The sequence below is a fragment of the Prionailurus bengalensis genome, chromosome D4 (genome assembly GCF_016509475.1).
Source record: "Prionailurus bengalensis isolate Pbe53 chromosome D4, Fcat_Pben_1.1_paternal_pri, whole genome shotgun sequence".
Lineage (NCBI taxonomy): Eukaryota > Metazoa > Chordata > Mammalia > Carnivora > Felidae > Prionailurus > Prionailurus bengalensis.
Window position 1 is genome coordinate 57,118,158 of NC_057359.1, and position 17,360 is coordinate 57,135,517.

The 17,360-nt window shown below is 38.0% G+C and overlaps 1 protein-coding gene across 18 annotated transcripts in view; it reads left to right on the forward strand.

The window, feature by feature from the left end:
- Window positions 1-17,360, forward strand: part of UNC13B (unc-13 homolog B) — a 259,488-nt gene that overhangs the window by 115,136 nt on the left and 126,992 nt on the right. For 17 of the 18 annotated variants that reach the window (XR_006294935.1, XM_043565489.1, XM_043565501.1 and 14 more), the window contains exon 7: window positions 3,568-3,625. Coding sequence is in view for 16 of the 18 variants with exons in the window: in XM_043565489.1 (XP_043421424.1) it covers window positions 3,568-3,625 (58 nt within the window). In the remaining 2 variants the exon portion in view is untranslated. Of the gene's footprint in view, window positions 1-3,567; window positions 3,626-8,581; window positions 8,676-17,360 lie in introns of those variants that run through there. The other variant, XM_043565492.1, reaches the window with a different exon arrangement.

The window sequence follows — 17,360 nt, forward strand, 5'->3', positions numbered from 1 at the left end:
TACAGGAGTTGTAGATTTATGGATATACTGAACATATAATACAGGGAGTTTTCTTATCACCTCTTCTCCACCCCCTCCCTGAAGTTTCCTGTTATTAACACATACATTAGTATGGTACATTTGTTACAATTAATGAACCAATTCTGATATGTTATTATAAACTTAAAAGTTAGTTTTATTTATATTTATTAACTAAAAATAACATGAAAAAGCCACATTTTTTCCAGGTTTGCTTAGTTTTTACCTCAATGCCTTTTCTGTTTCAAGAGCCCATCCAGGACACTGTGTTAAATTCAATTATCATGTCTCCTTAGGCTGCTCTTGTCTGGGTCATTTTCTCAGACTTTGCTTGTTTTTGATGCTCCCTTATTTTAAAAAGTTTATTGCATAAAGCATCCAGTGTAGTATTTTTTTTTATGTTTATTTATATTGAGAGAGAGCATGTGTGTAAGTGGGGAGGGGCGGGGGGGGGGGGAGGAGAGAATCCCAAGCAGTTTCCGCGCTGTCCTGGTAGAACCTAATATAGGTCTCAATCTCATGAACTGTGAGATCATGACCTGAGCTCAAGTCAGGAGTTGGATGGTTAACCTATTGATCCACCCAGCTGCTCTCAGTATAATTTTTAATAGTTGTAGTGAAAGTGGGGAGCCTTGTCTTTTTCCTGACCATAAGGGGAATACTTCTTAAGTCCTGAAGTATGATGTTTGCCCTAAAGTTTGATAGGTACTTTATCAGATTGAGATAATTCTATGTTTTTATTGTCTATGAATTTTTGTCATGAAAAATAAGTCGTTTCTGCATCCATTAGACCACAAATTTTTCTTTAATCTGTTTATCATGGTGAATTATTGTAGTGAATTAATAGGTTTTCAGATATTGAACCGTCCTTGCATTTAAAGCCTACCTGGTCATGATGTATGGCCATTTATATACCAACATACATGCATATGCACATATGTACATACATATTTACATATAAATTTACAACAGTTACATATTATGGATAAAAAACATGTGATGGATTTGGCTTAGTAATCTCTTTAGAATTTTTCCATGTATATTCATAACGAGATTGGATATAATTTTCTAGAACTGTATTTTTTTTTTTAAATTCTGCCCCCAACATGGGGCTCAAACTCATGGCCCCCAGATGAAGAGTTGCATGCTCTACTGACTGAGTCAGCCAGGTGCCCCTCTGGTTTTTGTTTTGTTTTTGTACATAGGTATGATAGATTTTTCCTTAGTTCTCTTAATATTATTGTTAAGTAGACTTCATGCCCAGCCTAGAGCCCATCATGGGACCTAAACTCACTGCTCTGAGATCAAGACCTGAGCTAAGACCAAAACTCAGGCACTCAATTGACTGAGCTACCCAGGGGCCCAGTCTCTTAATGTTATTATTAAAAAAAAAATTTTTTTTAATGTTTGTTTATTTTTGAGAGAGCGAGTGAGAGTGAGCAGGGAAGGGGCAGAGACAGGGGGAGACACAGAATCTGAAGCAGGCTCCAGGCTCTGAGCTGTCTGGTACAGAGCCCAATGTGGGGCTCAAGATAAGGAACTGTGAGATCATGACATGAGCTGAAGTCGGGTACTTAACTGACTGAGCCACTGAGGCACCCCATATTATTATTATTTGAAAGTTTATTTATTTTGAGAGAGTATGTGCTTGTGAGTGGGGGAGGGGCAGAGAGGGAGAGAGAGAATCCCAGGCAGGCTCTGTGCTGTCAGTGCAGAGTCTGATGCAGGACTTGATCTCACAAACTGTAAGATCATGACCTGCACCAAAATCAAAAGTCCACTGCTTAACCAAATGAGCCATTTAGGTGCCCCCTTAATATTATTAATTAAGCTTTAGTTGGTCTTTATCTTTCTGCTTTGGGCTTGGAGGAGATTCCTGAAATAGGTCTTTTGAAAATATCTACTCTCCCCTCTTAGATCTCAGTTCTTCTAGTTTAATATTAAAAGCTTTAGAATGTGATTAGAATTCAGTTGGTAGATCATGAGACTCTTAATCCCAGGGTTGTGAATTCAAGGCCCATGTTGGGCATGGAGCCTTCTTAAAAAAAATGAAAAATTAAAATTACAGAATTTTCTTACTGTTAGATCTATATACTGCCTACCAAATCATCATCATTTGTAGTGGTTCTTATTTATAAGCAAGTCCCCTTGTTACTTTGGAGTGGTGGGTTGCTTAACCTTCAAGAATTTGTGAGCATTTTTATGATTGGCAGTTTTACTATTACTATTAAATTGTTTAAGTTGTGCTTGACTTCTGATTATTCCCTATTGGAAGCAATAATGGCAGTGTCTCCCTCTGATATTTGTATCATAGTTTATTGCTTATAAAATACTTTCATATAATAGTATATTTATGTACAAAAAGTGTTTTGTATTTTGGATCCAACTACTTGAAATGCCCTTTACCACTAATACTTCTATGTAAGTTGCTGTAAACTTTTGTCTGGATTATTGCAGACAAAATTAGTCTTTGCCTCTTGTTCCCTATGGTTTACCTCACACAGCAGCCCGAAGGATTTTTAGAGTGTAATCAAGTCCTATCCCTCTTGTGTTTAAAATTATAAGTGGCTTCCCAACACATTAAAGTCCAAACTCCTTACCATATTACACAAACTTTATCAAGACTTTCATACATGAGGGTTACTCAAGAAATACCTGTTGAATGAATGACTCATATGTTGGCAATGTTAGAGAGCTCTGTCTTGCCCAGTACGTCAGAGCATAGTAATTAGTAGCAGAGTCAGGATGAGAACTTCAGATGTTCTATTTGCAAATTGTTGGACCAAATTATGTCTTTTGAATCGAATCCTCCAGTAGGCTCTGAAGCAAACTATTCTGTTTTTCAGACTATATACCTGTGTTAACTTGTTTATGCCTTTCTCTCCTTGTTTTGCCTTTACAAACCCTGCCCATCCTCAAGACTTGCATTTAGTTCTCCCTTTTATAGAACCTTTTTTTTTTTTTTTTTTTTTAATGACTTCAGTACTCTGTTTTTTCTGATTGTGATGGTGGTGTTGGCTTGGGGAAGCTAGAATGTAAGTGGGAAGGGGACTCTAGTGGGTATTAGGTGTTGCTTTACATGCTGAAATATGTAATTCCACTTTCCACATGACCTTGTGAGGGAAAAAACACGTTTTTAAAGATGAGAAAACTCAGTTTCAGAGAGGTTTTCAGTTCTCTCACCCAAATGGGGAAATCTGTACATTAGCCATAAGCCCTCTAAGGCTTCTAAACTAAGCCTTCTACAGCTGCTTGGCAGAGCATGTGCATACCCAGGTGTCCGAGGTCAGAGCAGCCTTCTGCTATCCTGCTTTAGCCTGTTATATTGGACCAGTCGCATATTTCATAGTCTGGCCTATATGTCAGGATCACACGGGGAAATCAGGATGATCTGTTTCTGTTCAATAAAAATTTGACTTTAGTCAAATGCTAAACTTTTTTAGATGTAGCTGCGATTGTTTTTGTTCATTTGTTTGTTTGTTTTGATTTTTTTTCCTGCTTTACTTGGGCCTCTTACCTGTTTTTTTTCTTTCTCCTTTCTGCTTCTAGTATTATATTCAAGAAGAAAGCCAGAGGAAGCCATTACCCACTGCTGCCGCCCAGTGTTGTAAGTGAGAAACTTGTCTCTGAATCTCCTTAATCACAGCTGTCAGTTCTCCAAACATGGATTTTTTTTTTTTTTAATTGGGGAGGGTGGAGAAGTGATGTGTGTAAACAGAAGATATTCTGGAAGCACACATATTCAGGCCTATATCTTCAATGGTTATCTGACCATTGGCTTTAGGAAGAGTCCTTTTTTTTTAAATTTATTTTATTTATTTTTTATTTTTTATTATTATTTTTTCAACGTTTATTTATTTTTGGGACAGAGAGAGACAGAGCATGAACGGGGGAGGGGCAGAGAGAGAGGGAGACACAGAATCGGAAACAGGCTCCAGGCTCTGAGCCATCAGCCCAGAGCCTGACGCGGGGCTCGAACTCACGGACCGCGAGATCGTGACCTGGCTGAAGTCGGACACTTAACTGACTGCGCCACCCAGGCGCCCCAGGAAGAGTCCTTTTGATTATGTGTGGCTATAGGCAGGGCAGTGGTGCTCATCTTTTATCTCCATTTGCAAGCTTTTACCCCTGGAGGAATGATTTTTCCCATTTTGTCTCCTTTATCTGTTACTGTTCTTTAAAGCTCAGTTTAAATGTCATCACCCCTGGGAATTCTTCTTGCCATTTCCTCCTTCCCCCATGTCTTGCTTAGGTGTCTCACCTCTCCTTTCGGAGTACTCTGTGCACACATCCATCATATAACCCATTATATACTGTAATTTATGTTTATTTCTTTGACAACACAGGTTTTTTTTTTTGACAACACGGTTTTTAAAGGCATAGACATTATTCTATTTTATATTCCTAGCCTCTTTCTCCATACCTGATACGTAGTATAGTAAACCTCAATAAAGTTTGATAAACAATTGAATGAGAGAACTTGTCATTTCTCTTGAGATTAATTTACCCAGACTACAAAGATTCATTCTTGAAATGAGACCTGCATTGGCTACCTTTTCAGTTTCTCTCAAAATAGCTTGAGGAAACACTAAAGGACTGACTTGGAGTCTATTCTCTTTCAGTTTTCAACCTCTGGGGTGTGTGTGTGTGTGTGTGTGTGTGTGTTGTGCTTCTTTTGTGTTACTGTAGTTTTTTTCTGAACCAGATGCCAAACTCTTAACAACTCCTGGTTGAAAGCAGTGGTTATAGTAATATTTCTAATAAGAAAAACCATACTAAGTAACATATTTTGAGGTCTTAGAGTATGCTAGATGCTGCTATAAAAGCTAAAATGTACTAACTTATTTAATCTTCACAATAACCCTAAGACATAGGTTTTTACTGTTGTCCCATTTCAGATTAGGAATTATGTACCCAAAAATACACATATTTTCTGAATCATTTGGATATAATCTTCAGACTTCATGACATATCAGCATTGTATCTTCTTAGAGCTAGGACAGTCTATATAACCAGAATACCATGATTAGAATCAAGAAATTTAACACTCACACAATAATATTATCTAATATATAGTGCAAATTAAGAATTCCCCTGTTGTCCCCCAAATATTTTTATAGCTGTTCCCCGCCCCCCCCCCCACACTGTATGATCCAGTCAAAAATCACACATTTTATTTGGTTGTCCTGATTCTTTAATATCCATTAATAATCATAAAAAATAATTTTTTGCCTTTTTGGTTGTTTATATTACTGGTATTTTTTTTCCAATTAGAAAATCATTTGATTCACCAGTTGAATTTTTGAAAGTTTATCCTAAGTAATTGAGGAGACAAAGATTTGTGTACAAAAATATTGATTATGAAATTATTTAAATAACAAAACTTGAAAATGACTAGTTAAACAGTAAATGATCATAAGATTGAATATTATGCATTTATTTAAAATTATGCTTTGAATAATAAAAAGGACATTTTAATGAAAGTTTAAGTTAAAAAGTATATAAAATTGGGGTGTCTGGATGACTCAGATGGAACAACATGTGACTCTTGATCTTGGAGTTGTGAGTTCAAGTCCCATGTTGGGTGTAGAAGTGACTTGAAAATAAAATCTAAAAAAAACAGTATATAAAACTTTGTGTGTATGTGTAATTTAAGGCTTCTTGCTATGGATTGAATTGCACATTACCAAAATTCATACATTGAAGCCCTAGCTCCTGTATGACTCTCTTTGGAGATTGAGCCTCTGAGGAGGTGATAAAGGTTAATGAGATCATAAGAATGAGGCCCTAATCTGATAGAGTCTGTACCCTTATAAGAGAAAAGGGCAACAGAGCTCTCTGTGTGAGGACATAAGAAGCTGGCTATCTGCTAGCTGGGAAGAGAACCTTCACTAGGAATCAAATCATCTGGCACCTTGATCTTGGACTTCCCAACCTCCAAAACTGGAATACAAATTTCTGTTAAGTCTACCCATTCTATGGTATTTTGTTACGGCAGCCTGAGCAGGTTAATAGAGAGATTGGTTCCTAGAGGTGGGGTGCTGCTGTAAACAAATACCTAAAAATGAAGAAGTGGCTTTGGAACTGGGTGATGGTAAAACCTGGAAGAATTTTCCAGTGCTTACTAGAAAAAGGCAAGATTGCTGTGAAGGGACTGTTGGCAGAAATAAGGATATCGAAGGCCATTCTGGAGTAGTCTCAGATGGAAGTAAGGAACAGTTTATTGGAAACTGGAAGAAAGGCAATCCTGGTTACAAACTGGCAATAAACTTGGCTAAATTGTTGTGTTTGTGAAAGATAAAAATTTGTAAGGGGATTTCTAAGCAAAGTATTGAAGATGTGGCTTGGGTCTTGCTTACTGCCTATAGTAAAATGAGAGAGGAGAGAGTTGAATTGAAGAAGGAATTGTTAAGTAAAAAGGAGCCATAATTTAGTTCCTTAGCCAATTTGTATTGTAAAAAATGAGAAAGTTTGTTTTGAAGAGAACAATAAAGAGATCGTGGGTTTGGTCTATGGATTAACCAGCAAACTCAGCAGAATCTAGAAGTAGAAATGGGATATCAGCAGAGACACTGCCAGTTTCAACTAACTGGGACGAAGAAAGAGGGAGGCAGTGAAGACTGTTAGACTTCTTGGATTCTACAGGATCAGACCATGGTGTTGTTTGGCTGTGAACATGTGCTTTTTCTTGAGGAAAGGGAAGAATGACCTGGAAGGTGATTGATTCAGAGATTATCAGGGCTGCCACTCTCAGCACAGGCCCAAAGGGCAATTAATGCTGTTTCCTTCTGTTTCAGAGGGATAGAGCAATGCAGAAAGCCAGGGGGCAGGGCTATCCTTTAGAGCTGTGGAGATGCTGCCACCCCAGTGGGATGTCAAAACAAAGAGAATTATTCTACAGCCTTAAGATCTAATATAATTTGCCTTGCTAGGTTTTGGACTTACTTGGGATCCATTACCTTTTCCATCTTTCCTTTTTCTTTCTTGTAGAATGGGAATCTCTCTCTTATGCATGCCCACCATTGTATTTTGGGAACACAGAACTTGTTTGGTTTCACAGGTTCATAGCTGGAGAGGAGTTTTGCCTCAGGATGAATCATACGTGGAGTCTCATTCGGATCTACTTAGTTGATGTTTACGTGGTACTTTGGACTTTGGACTTTAGACTTTAGAGTTGGAGTTAAGACTTGTGGGGCTGATGGGATGGAAAAAATGTATTTTGCATGCAATAGAGACATGAATTTGGGGGGGTCAGAGGTGGAATGCTGTGGGCTGAATTGTGTTCCCCCAGTGTGATTGTATTTGGAGATAGAACATGTGAGAAGATGTTAAATGAAGTCATTGGGGGGCCTTAATCTAATAGGGCTGGTGCCCTTTTAAAAAGAGGAAGAGACACCAGAGCTCTCTCTGCTATGTGAGGACACAGAAAGAAGGTGGCCATTTGCAAGGTAGGAGAGGTCTCACTAGAAATCAAACCCTCCAGAACCCTGATCTTTGACTTTTCAGCCTCCAGAAACTGTGAGAAAATAAGTTTCTACTGTTTAAGCACCTAGTTTATGACATTTTGTTATGGCAGCCCAAGCAGATTAATACATGTATATAAATGTATTTATACAATTAGAGTGAAAATATCTGGAAATAGAAGCACCAGAATATTAATCAAATTTGTTTCTGATATGGGGAATTGTCTTTTTTTTTTATTCTTCTAGTTTTAATGTAAAAGAAATCAGTGTGTAGTTCCAAATGAAATCCTAGCAGGGATTATTTTGAAGGATTATGTTGAAGGATTCAAAAACTTAACTATAAATATGGTACTATTTTTTTTCTTCTTCTTTTAATTTAGTATAATTAACACACAGTATTATGTTAGTTTCAGGTATACAGTATAGTGATTCAGCAATCCTTTATATTACTCAGTGCTCATCATGATAAGTGTATTCTTAATGTCCTTTACTTGTTTCACCTCTTTCCCTACCTCCACCCCTCTGGTAACCACCAGTTTGTCCTCTGCATTTAAGAATCTGTTTTTTGTTTGTCTCTTTTTCTTGGTTCATTTTGTTTTTTAAATTCCATATATGAGTAAAATCATATGGCATTTGTCTTTCTCTGACTGACTTATTTCACTCAGCATTATATCCTCTAGATCCATCCATGTTAATGCAAATGGCAAGATTTCATTCCTTTTTATGACTAATATCCCATTATGTTTGTGTACCACATCTTCTTTATTCATCTATGGGATTATGACTTTAAAAAAATTTTTTTAATGTTTATTTTTGAGAAAGAGAGAGGGAGGGAGGGAGGGTGGGGCAGAGAGAGAGGGAGACACAGAATCTGAAGCGGGCTGTAGGCTCTGAGCTGTCAGCGCAGAGCCCGACTTGGGGCTCGAACTCGTGAACCGTGAGGTCATGACCTGACCTGAAGTCGGATGCTTAACTGACTGAGCCACACAGGCACCCCTGGGATTATGACTTTTTAATCCCCTTTTGCACCTTACATTTTCTAAGTATATTTAACGATGTACCACCATTTTTTTTTTTTTTTTTTAAGTAATCACTGCACCCAGTGTGGGGTTTGAACTCATGACCCTGAGATCAGGAGACACATACTCTGACTGAGCTAGCCAGGTGCCTCCAACAATGTACTACTTTTAATAGGTAAGATTTATTAAGAGTAATGGAATAATTGAGTAATTGTTCTAGATCTGGGTTTGCTTCTATGTCTCTGAGTGACTTTAGAAGTCTTTTTACTGTCTACTTCAGTTTCTTGATGTATAGAAGGGGAGAGTTGGTCTAAATGGTCTCTAGGTTTCTTTTAGCTGTTGTATCATATGACCCTATAACTTCCTAGTCCTGAGATGCCTTCACATGGATGGTCCTGCACTACCCTTTCTTTCAGGGTCAGTTATCTGCAGTTACTTTTGAGATGTCTTCAGAATATTTTCAGAAATGACTGCTCCTCTAAAGGAGCCTTTAGTCTTCACTTTGATTTGAAGGTTTCTCTGGTCCCAATTATTTGGATCTACTCTTAAAAGTGATAGAATTATTTAGAACTATTGGGGTAAACTATATACTTCCCAGTGTTTTCTTTGGGGGCAAACCTTTCTGATGGTGAATTTAATATCCAGTAATAACATTCTTCTCTCACTTTTATCTTAGGATGTTTTAGTCTCCTTTGGTAACTGTGATATATGATATATTAGAAGGTAATTATTATATACCTATGTTTTTTATCCCATCTATTATTGCCAGTTCAAGCAACTAGGCTGTCTTGTGCCCATTACTTCAGGGACAGATATGGAAGGCAAAGAGCAGAATAAATGGTCTTCTTGGCTTTAGTTTCCTAAAAGCTAGAAAGAGAATATTCTGGAGAATGTGCAAAATGTTTTAGATGAATATTATAGGAGGAAGGAGAGCTTCACTCTAGTCTGCCTATTTCTGACTAAGGAAAGATTTCCTTGATTTGAGTGACAGGAGAGAGATGCAAGGAAAATGAAAGATAGTCACCAGAGTAGGCATATTGGGACTTCGTCTTACATTCTGAGTTAGAGCTCTGGTTAACAGTAGGACCCCAAAGAGGGAATGGCTTGGGGCGCTTGGCTGACTCAGTTGGTGGAACATGTGACTCTTGATCTCAGGGTCATGAGTTCAAGCCCCCAAGTTGGGCATAGAGCTTACATGAACAAAACAAACAAAAAAGGAAATGGCTCAGTGCTGTGTCTAGGCAGATGGGCCATCATGGAGATTTTTGTGTTCCAGTAAGTTGCACATGCTGTGAATGAATCCTAGGCTCTCTAGAAGTAGCAAAGTGGGACTCTGGTTCTAGTGGAGCCACTTGGGCAGGATTAAGAGAAGTCTTAGAAGTGTTCTCTGTGGGGGTGCCTGGGTGGCTTAGTCTGTTAAGCATCTGACTTCAGCTCAGGTCATGATCTCATGGCTCGTGGGTGTGAGCCCCAAGTCAGGCTCTCTGCTGACAGCTCAGAGCCTGGATCCTGCTTCAGATTTTGTCTCCCTCTCTCTGTACCTCCCCTGCTTGCACTCTTTCTCTCTCAAAAAATAAACAAACATTAAAAAAATTAAAAAAAAAAAAAAGTGTTCTCTGTATACCAATGATCAAGAACTAGAGAAGATCTAGGATATTTCAGTGAATGCCAGTATACAAAGACCTATCTGTGCCATAAGCAGTTACTTAACTGCAGTGTCTTATTTTCACACTAAGTCAGTTGTTAGGATTGGTGGCAGACACCCTCAGATGCATGTTTTTTGCATGCTTGAACCTCCTGCTTACTTTTGCAGATCTTATGTACATGGCATCTTTTTCATATTTGAGTAATTTTTGTTCGATTTATTGAGATATTCTGAGGCTGTGCAATTTGGTCTGCATATTAGATACAAATCTCATGTGCAGCAAATGGTATAATGTGAATATTTACCTTAGCCACAGGGCTAAACATAATAGGAAGTTGGTGTGGAGAGAGAAACTGGTTTATTCCTTCTCCAAATGTGTTTAAATTTTCTGTGATATTCAAACTTCATTCTTTAGTAAGGATATTTCTACCTATGTCTTGTCAAAGAATGAAGCAGCACACCATGTTGTCACACAAAACAGTTTTAGGACTACTAAGTTCTACAACTTTCTGCTATTTTCAATTTTTATACATGTCTGGCTGTTACAATCCCCGCCCCCCTCCCCGCTATATTATCAATGATGGTATTGCTGGCTGCAATTGAGAAGTGAATCAAAAAGTGATTTAGTATCTGGCAAGGATTTGATGAGATGATTACTCACATACTCTGCTAGGGTGTCTAAATTAGCACAACCTTTCTAACTCAGTAATTTTACTTCTAGGAGATATTCAAGGAAAGTAACTTGATGCAAAGGAACATTTATGTTTAGATTTTAATTATAGTGGAGAAAAAATGCAAAAATATTGGAAGAATGGATAATTGTGGCATCTCCATGTAATGGAGTACTATGCTTTTAAATAGTTTAAGATACAGCAGACATTTATGTGAATAAGTTTTAAAAAGGAGGATTCTTAGGTAATTAAATAATATCTCAATTATCTAAAAAATTGTTTACACATAAACATAGGAAAAAAACTTCCAAGGAAATACAGCTCTGATAGTGGCTCTGAGTAGTAGGAATATAGGAAAGTTTTATTTTTGTTTTTATCTTTTTTGTACTTGAGGATTTTCTCCAAATGCATTTGGTGTATGATAATTACGGAAACAATAAGTATTAAAAATGGTCCCAGGCCTGACAATGTGGAGGCAGGTCATGTAGATTTACTTTTTCAGTTTGGATTTGAGACTCTATTGAACAATAGTTGGTTGTTGAGGTTGACACATTTTAGTTTAATAATACCAGTGATTTCTTGATTGAGAGTGCTAAGTGGTTCTTAAAGTTTCAATGTCTCTTTTATTGGTGATATCCCTAAGGTCTCTCCTAATCAGTTACTATATCTGAAATAAAAAGGGTTTGGGGTCTATTATTTTTATTTGTACTAGGACCTTGAAGATGGCTTGAAGTTTTGAGATATAGCCCACCATTGGTGTTTCAGAGATTTCTCTGATTGTCTGTGAAGGGTGTGTTTCACTGGTCTTGTTACAGTATTTATTATAAATAGTGACATATCATATTATAAACCAAAATTCCCTGGGAATGAATCAGTCTTTTAAATTAGTAAAATAGGGCATAACTCAACATATTGTTTAAATTTTTCTTAAAGTATGATTCAGAAGAGTTGGGTGTGAGTCACGTCCATAAATACCAGTGACCAAACATTGAGAAGTATTGTCAGTTAATACGCAGGTTGGCTACCAAGTGGTGACATCTTACTTGACTACCACTAACTGCAAAAGGATTTTTTTTTTACCAACATATCCAAAAGAGACAGGTTTGTATAAAATGACTTACCCTTCAACTTTTTGTTATATTTGCTGGTCTATCATGCTGATATTATTGATTCTTTGACAGGAAGCTAGAGGTGTTCAGTGTTTCCCACTACTGTTAAGCCATCATGTCTGACATGCATATATCTACTCTGTACTACATTCACATAATCCTCTTATATACCCCTATTGTTCTCGGTTTCCATCTAAAATTGTCTACTGCCATACTATGGCTTTTTTTCTAATATTCTATCTTTTGAGGGAGGCAGAGAAATGGGCCATTCTATACATGTAACCAGTTATTCCCCATCTGGAAGATTAGATTCCTGTGCACTGTACAGATGATAGTATAATTCCTTGACCAAAATCAACCAAACACAAAACTCTGAGCAGATACTGCCAATACTGCTCTTAATCCTATTTCTCCACCTACCATAAACAAGACTAACTTTAAGTTTATGGGGTATTATGGTTGCCTCCTGATAGGGGCCAGGACTTGTTTTCCTAGTCAGGAGATGGTGGATTCTAGTAACCAGGAAATTTTATCTGTTTCTGATTAAGAATCCCTTTCTTCCATTTTGGACCCACCCCATGCCAGAAGGAGTGGACCCAATTGGCAAGTACATATTGCATCAAGGTATGATCATATAGACTATGAGACTACCACTCCAGCATTTTATTTATTTATTTTTAAATGTTTATTTTATATTTTTGAGAGAGAGAGAGAGAGAGGCAGAAAGAGAGGGAGAGCGAGAATCCCAAGCAGGCTCTGTGCTGTCAGCACAGAGCCCGACATGGGGCTTGATCTCACAAACCATGAGATCACGACCTGAGCTGAAAACAAGAGTCAGATGCTTAACTGACTAACCCACCCAGGTGCCCCATCACCCCCAGTATTTTATACCAGAGGACACCAACTTGAGAGGACTTGGCATTTCCTGACCATCAGAGCTAACCACTTTGCACAGCTCTAGATAAAAAGGAAGTTTGGCTGGCATCAGATCCTGTGGCCTATTCTCCAGTAATTTTCTTTCCTGTATTACTATTTCCAGATGAGGATAGCCACCATGCTGATAGCCCCTGCCTATCAGGAGACCCAATTCTTAGAGAACTTTGTGGCTTCACAGTCTGAACTAGGGCTAGCATCTTTGTAGGAGTATATACTGGATGAATCCATTTTCCAACAGTGTCTTGAAGAGATCTAGAATCCCTCACTGTAACTTTTGAAGCGACAGAAAACACCGTGTCCTCTATATCCTTTTGCAGTCAGTGCTATGTTGCTGTTGCATGGCAGTCACCTTCAAAACATTCTATGATCTACTAGGACTTTTGATAGCCTTCTTAAACAGTTCCCTGCCCTGAAATTGGATAATAGGTACCCAAGATAGTCCTGGGAGACCTGAGAAATTACTGAACTCTTGTATCCCAGGTTCCTCAGGGACACTGTCACCTTGGATTTAATTACAAATATGTCCACTCCTCAAAGCCATAATACTTACACTATCATTTAAATTCAAGTCCTGTTGGGGCGCCTGGGTGGCGCAGTCGGTTAAGCGTCCGACTTCAGCCAGGTCACGATCTCGCGGTCCGTGAGTTCGAGCCCTGCGTCGGGCTCTGGGGTGATGGCTCAGAGCCTGGAGCCTGTTTCCGATTCTGTGTCTCCCTCTCTCTCTGCCCCTCCCCTGTTCATGCTCTGTCTCTCTCTGTCCCAAAAATAAATAAACGTTGAAAAAAAAATTAAAAAGAAAAATAAATTCAAGTCCTGTTAAGTGGGCTATGTAGTCCCTGTACCAGCTGGCTTTTAGCTCTATCCATTGTAGTGCAACCTCATAAAAGAGATGTTCTAGCTCCTTAACTTTCCTAGTCACTTTTTGTCTTAATGTGGCTTTAAGTACATGACATGAATTTTGAGGGTTCTGTTCAATGCCCTCAATGTCAAAATTTGGTCTCATTAAAAGTTGTGCAGTGTATTGCTTTCCTTGTTATAAATCTTGGTGGCCACTTTGCATGGTATTGTGAAGAAAGCAGACCAGAGTTTTTTTTATTTTTGTATTTTTTGTATTTTTTTGTTCAGGTCTTCCCAGCATTTATCTTCTTTTGTGTCACTTCTTAGGGAGCGGGTGAACTGGGGATAAAACCTTGGTCCGTTTGTCTCTTAAGGCCCATGTTCTTTTTACTCTACCACCCTTTGATGGCAAAAATCTCATAGGATATAATTTGTTCAGAAAAATGTGCTTTTCTTATTTGCCTTTTGCCTTTTGTGTTATTTTTAAATTAATTCACTTATTAAATAGAAAACATACATAATGGCACACAAACTTTAAAATATTAAAGAGAATACAGTAGAAGGTCTTTCTTCTATTTCTATACCCAGATACTTGGGTCCTCTCCTCAGAAGCAGTCATCATTAGCAGTTTCTTATTAATCATTTGAGAGGTTTTACACTTGTCCAAACATATGTGTATATATATCAGAGATACCTTTTGATTATTTTTTCCATCCTTTGAATTGGTCTTAGAGTACCATATATTACAGTGAAATATTCACAGCTGATTATAGTTCAGATTTGACTACCCCTTCATCAGTGTCCCTTTTGGGTTCTTACTATGTTTTAAAAATTTATTGAAGCCATAGGAATAGATTATTTCTTGAGTTGCTTCCCATGGCAAAGGTCTGTTTCCCTGAAATTCTGGCCTTGAATACACTAGGAATGTTTCCTCTGTCCTCATTCACCCTGCTAGATTGAATTTCACACATTTGTTACTGAGTTAAGAAATTCTGGCAGTTTATATCCAGATAATGTGTTAGAATTCAAAAGTTGTGAGGGAAACTTTGTGGTTATTTTGCAGGGTGTTGCGAAGAATTGTCATTCCCCTGCCCCAACATACTAAATTAGTCCCCTTTTTAGTTTAAACTTTAAAAAAAAAAAAACCAACAAAACCTTAGACATGCATGTAACATCTTCACTGTAAAAATCTTTAAGAAACGTATACTATAGAAAGTGATAGTTGTCTGTAATGCTCCCTCTCCAGTCTACTCCAAGATAACTACTTTTCATAGTTTGGTGTATACTCTTCCAACATCTCTTTTTCTTTTTCTTTTTCTTTTTCTTTTTCTTTTTCTTTTTCTTTTTCTTTTTCTTTTTCTTTTTCTTTTTCTTTTTCTTTTCTTTATATGTTTGTTTATTTTGAAAAAGAGTGTGTGTGAGTTGTGGGGCACAGAAAGAAAGGGAGGCAGAATCCCAAGAAGTTTCCATGAGGTCAGCAGGGAGCCAGACACAGGGCTTGATCTCAGGAACCATGAGATCATGACCTGAGCCGAAATCAAGAGTCAGACGCTAAACTGACTCAGCCACTCAGGCGCTCCTACTCTTGCAATATCTTAATTTTGTTTTGTTTTGTTTTGTTTTGTTTTAATACGTTTGTTTATTTTGACAGAGAGAGCGAGAGAGAGAGAGGGCGCACAAGCAGAGGAGGGGCAGAGAGCAAAGGAAAGAGAGAGAATCCCAAGCAGGCTCTATGCTGTCAGCACAGAGCTTGACATAGGGCTCAAACTCACAAACCCTGAGATCATAACCTGAGCCTAAATCAACAGTTGGTTCTGAACCACCTGAACCAACTGAACCACCATGTGCCCTTTAATTTTTCTTTTTTTTTTTTTTTTAATTTTTTTCAACGTTTTTTATTTATTTTTGGGACAGAGAGAGACAGAGCATGAACGGGGGAGGGGCAGAGAGAGAGGGAGACACAGAATCGGAAACAGGCTCCAGGCTCCGAGCCATCAGCCCAGAGTCTGACGCGGGGCTCGAACTCACGGACCGCAAGATCGTGACCTGGCTGAAGTCGGACGCTTAACCGACTGCGCCACCCAAGCGCCCCTAATTTTTCTTTTTAAAAAATAAGTTAAATTTTTAAAAATGTTTATCTTGAGAGAGATAGACAATGCGAGCCGGGGAGGGATAGAGAGAGGGAGACACAATATCTGAAGCATACTCCAGGTTCTGAGCTGTCAGCACAGAGCACGATGTGGGGCTCAAACTTAAAAACTGTGGGATCATGACCTGAGCCGAAGTGGGACACTTAACCACTGAGCCACCCAGGAGCCCCCAAATATAAGTTAAATTTTAATTTTGGAGTATTTGAATATGTGAAAGAATGCTTGTAACATATTTGAGTTTTGGAGAGGAATAATGGAAATAATACCCATGAGCCCACCACCCATCATTATCTTTTAGTATAGTGTAGTGTACTCTAAATGTTTTCTTAGACTTACCTTTGCTTCCTAAGTGATAGGATTTTTTCCCCCACTAGACTGGTGAATTGCAGGAGTAAGGACTTAGTCTGTTCAGCCATATCTCACTGTCTGATGTGTCAGGTCCCAAAGAGTGAAGCCTGGTTTTTGGCCTCTGAGAGACCTAAGCCCATCTGGATTTTTAGGGAAAGGCTTTTCTGGAGAAAAAGCAAGAAAAATGATTATTATTGAAAAAGAGTGTAATTTGCAGTGTTTGTTGGGAGTATTCTTTTTCTTTGGGTCGAAAATTTACTCTCTTTAGAGTGTGTCGATTTCCTAGGATGATTCTGTAATTAAGACTGATTTAGACTCATAATCAGGTAACTGATATGTGATAATTGGCAATAACTAAACCCTTGTCAACCGTATTGTAAGGTAATTTGTAAGCATTAAAGTGTTCATGTTTATTCTTAGTAGACATAAAGACTTTTTAGCAGATACCAGACAGCATGAGAATTGTAATGCCTCTCTTAACTTTTCTTGTGAAACTTGGAAATTCCAGGCAAGCATTACAGAAAAGAAACTCAAAGCTTCTGCATACAAGTTTATCTATTGTATCTTTTTGTTTCTTCCTCCCCAAAGGCTTCTGTATTTTCTTGGAGTATTCTTGTTTTTAATGAGTAGATACATAGACCAGAGAATATATTGTGAGGTTCAAGGAAGAAGGGCAGGAGGATTAATGGGAGGATGGAAAAGGAATCAGAAGATCTAGCTCATAACCTGCATACCGATCAGAAGATGACAAATACACAAATGCAGTGACTTGAGTATGTTACTTGTTGTGGTGATCCTCAGGTGTATAGCAGTACCCTGGAAATAGAGGGGAAAGTTCTCGGGTGACAGAAAAATAAGCAAATAGTTAAGAATACCATAAAGTTTGTTCAAGAAGTCTTTCCAGAGAGATGAGTTTAAAGATGATATTTAAGGGGCTAATTAAAATGTGTTGATTGGAAGGAAAGATTATTCATAGTAGGATAAATGAAAAGTATGGGGAGAGGATTAAAAAGATGGCAAATTATATGCTGACCATATTGGTCTAGAGAGAGTAGAGTGATACCAAAGTTGTACTTGCTACCCTGCAGAAGGAAATGAGTCCCTCTGTTGTTTTCTTCAAAAAGTGAAGATATACAGAGCTGGACTAGTTTGGCAAATTCACTT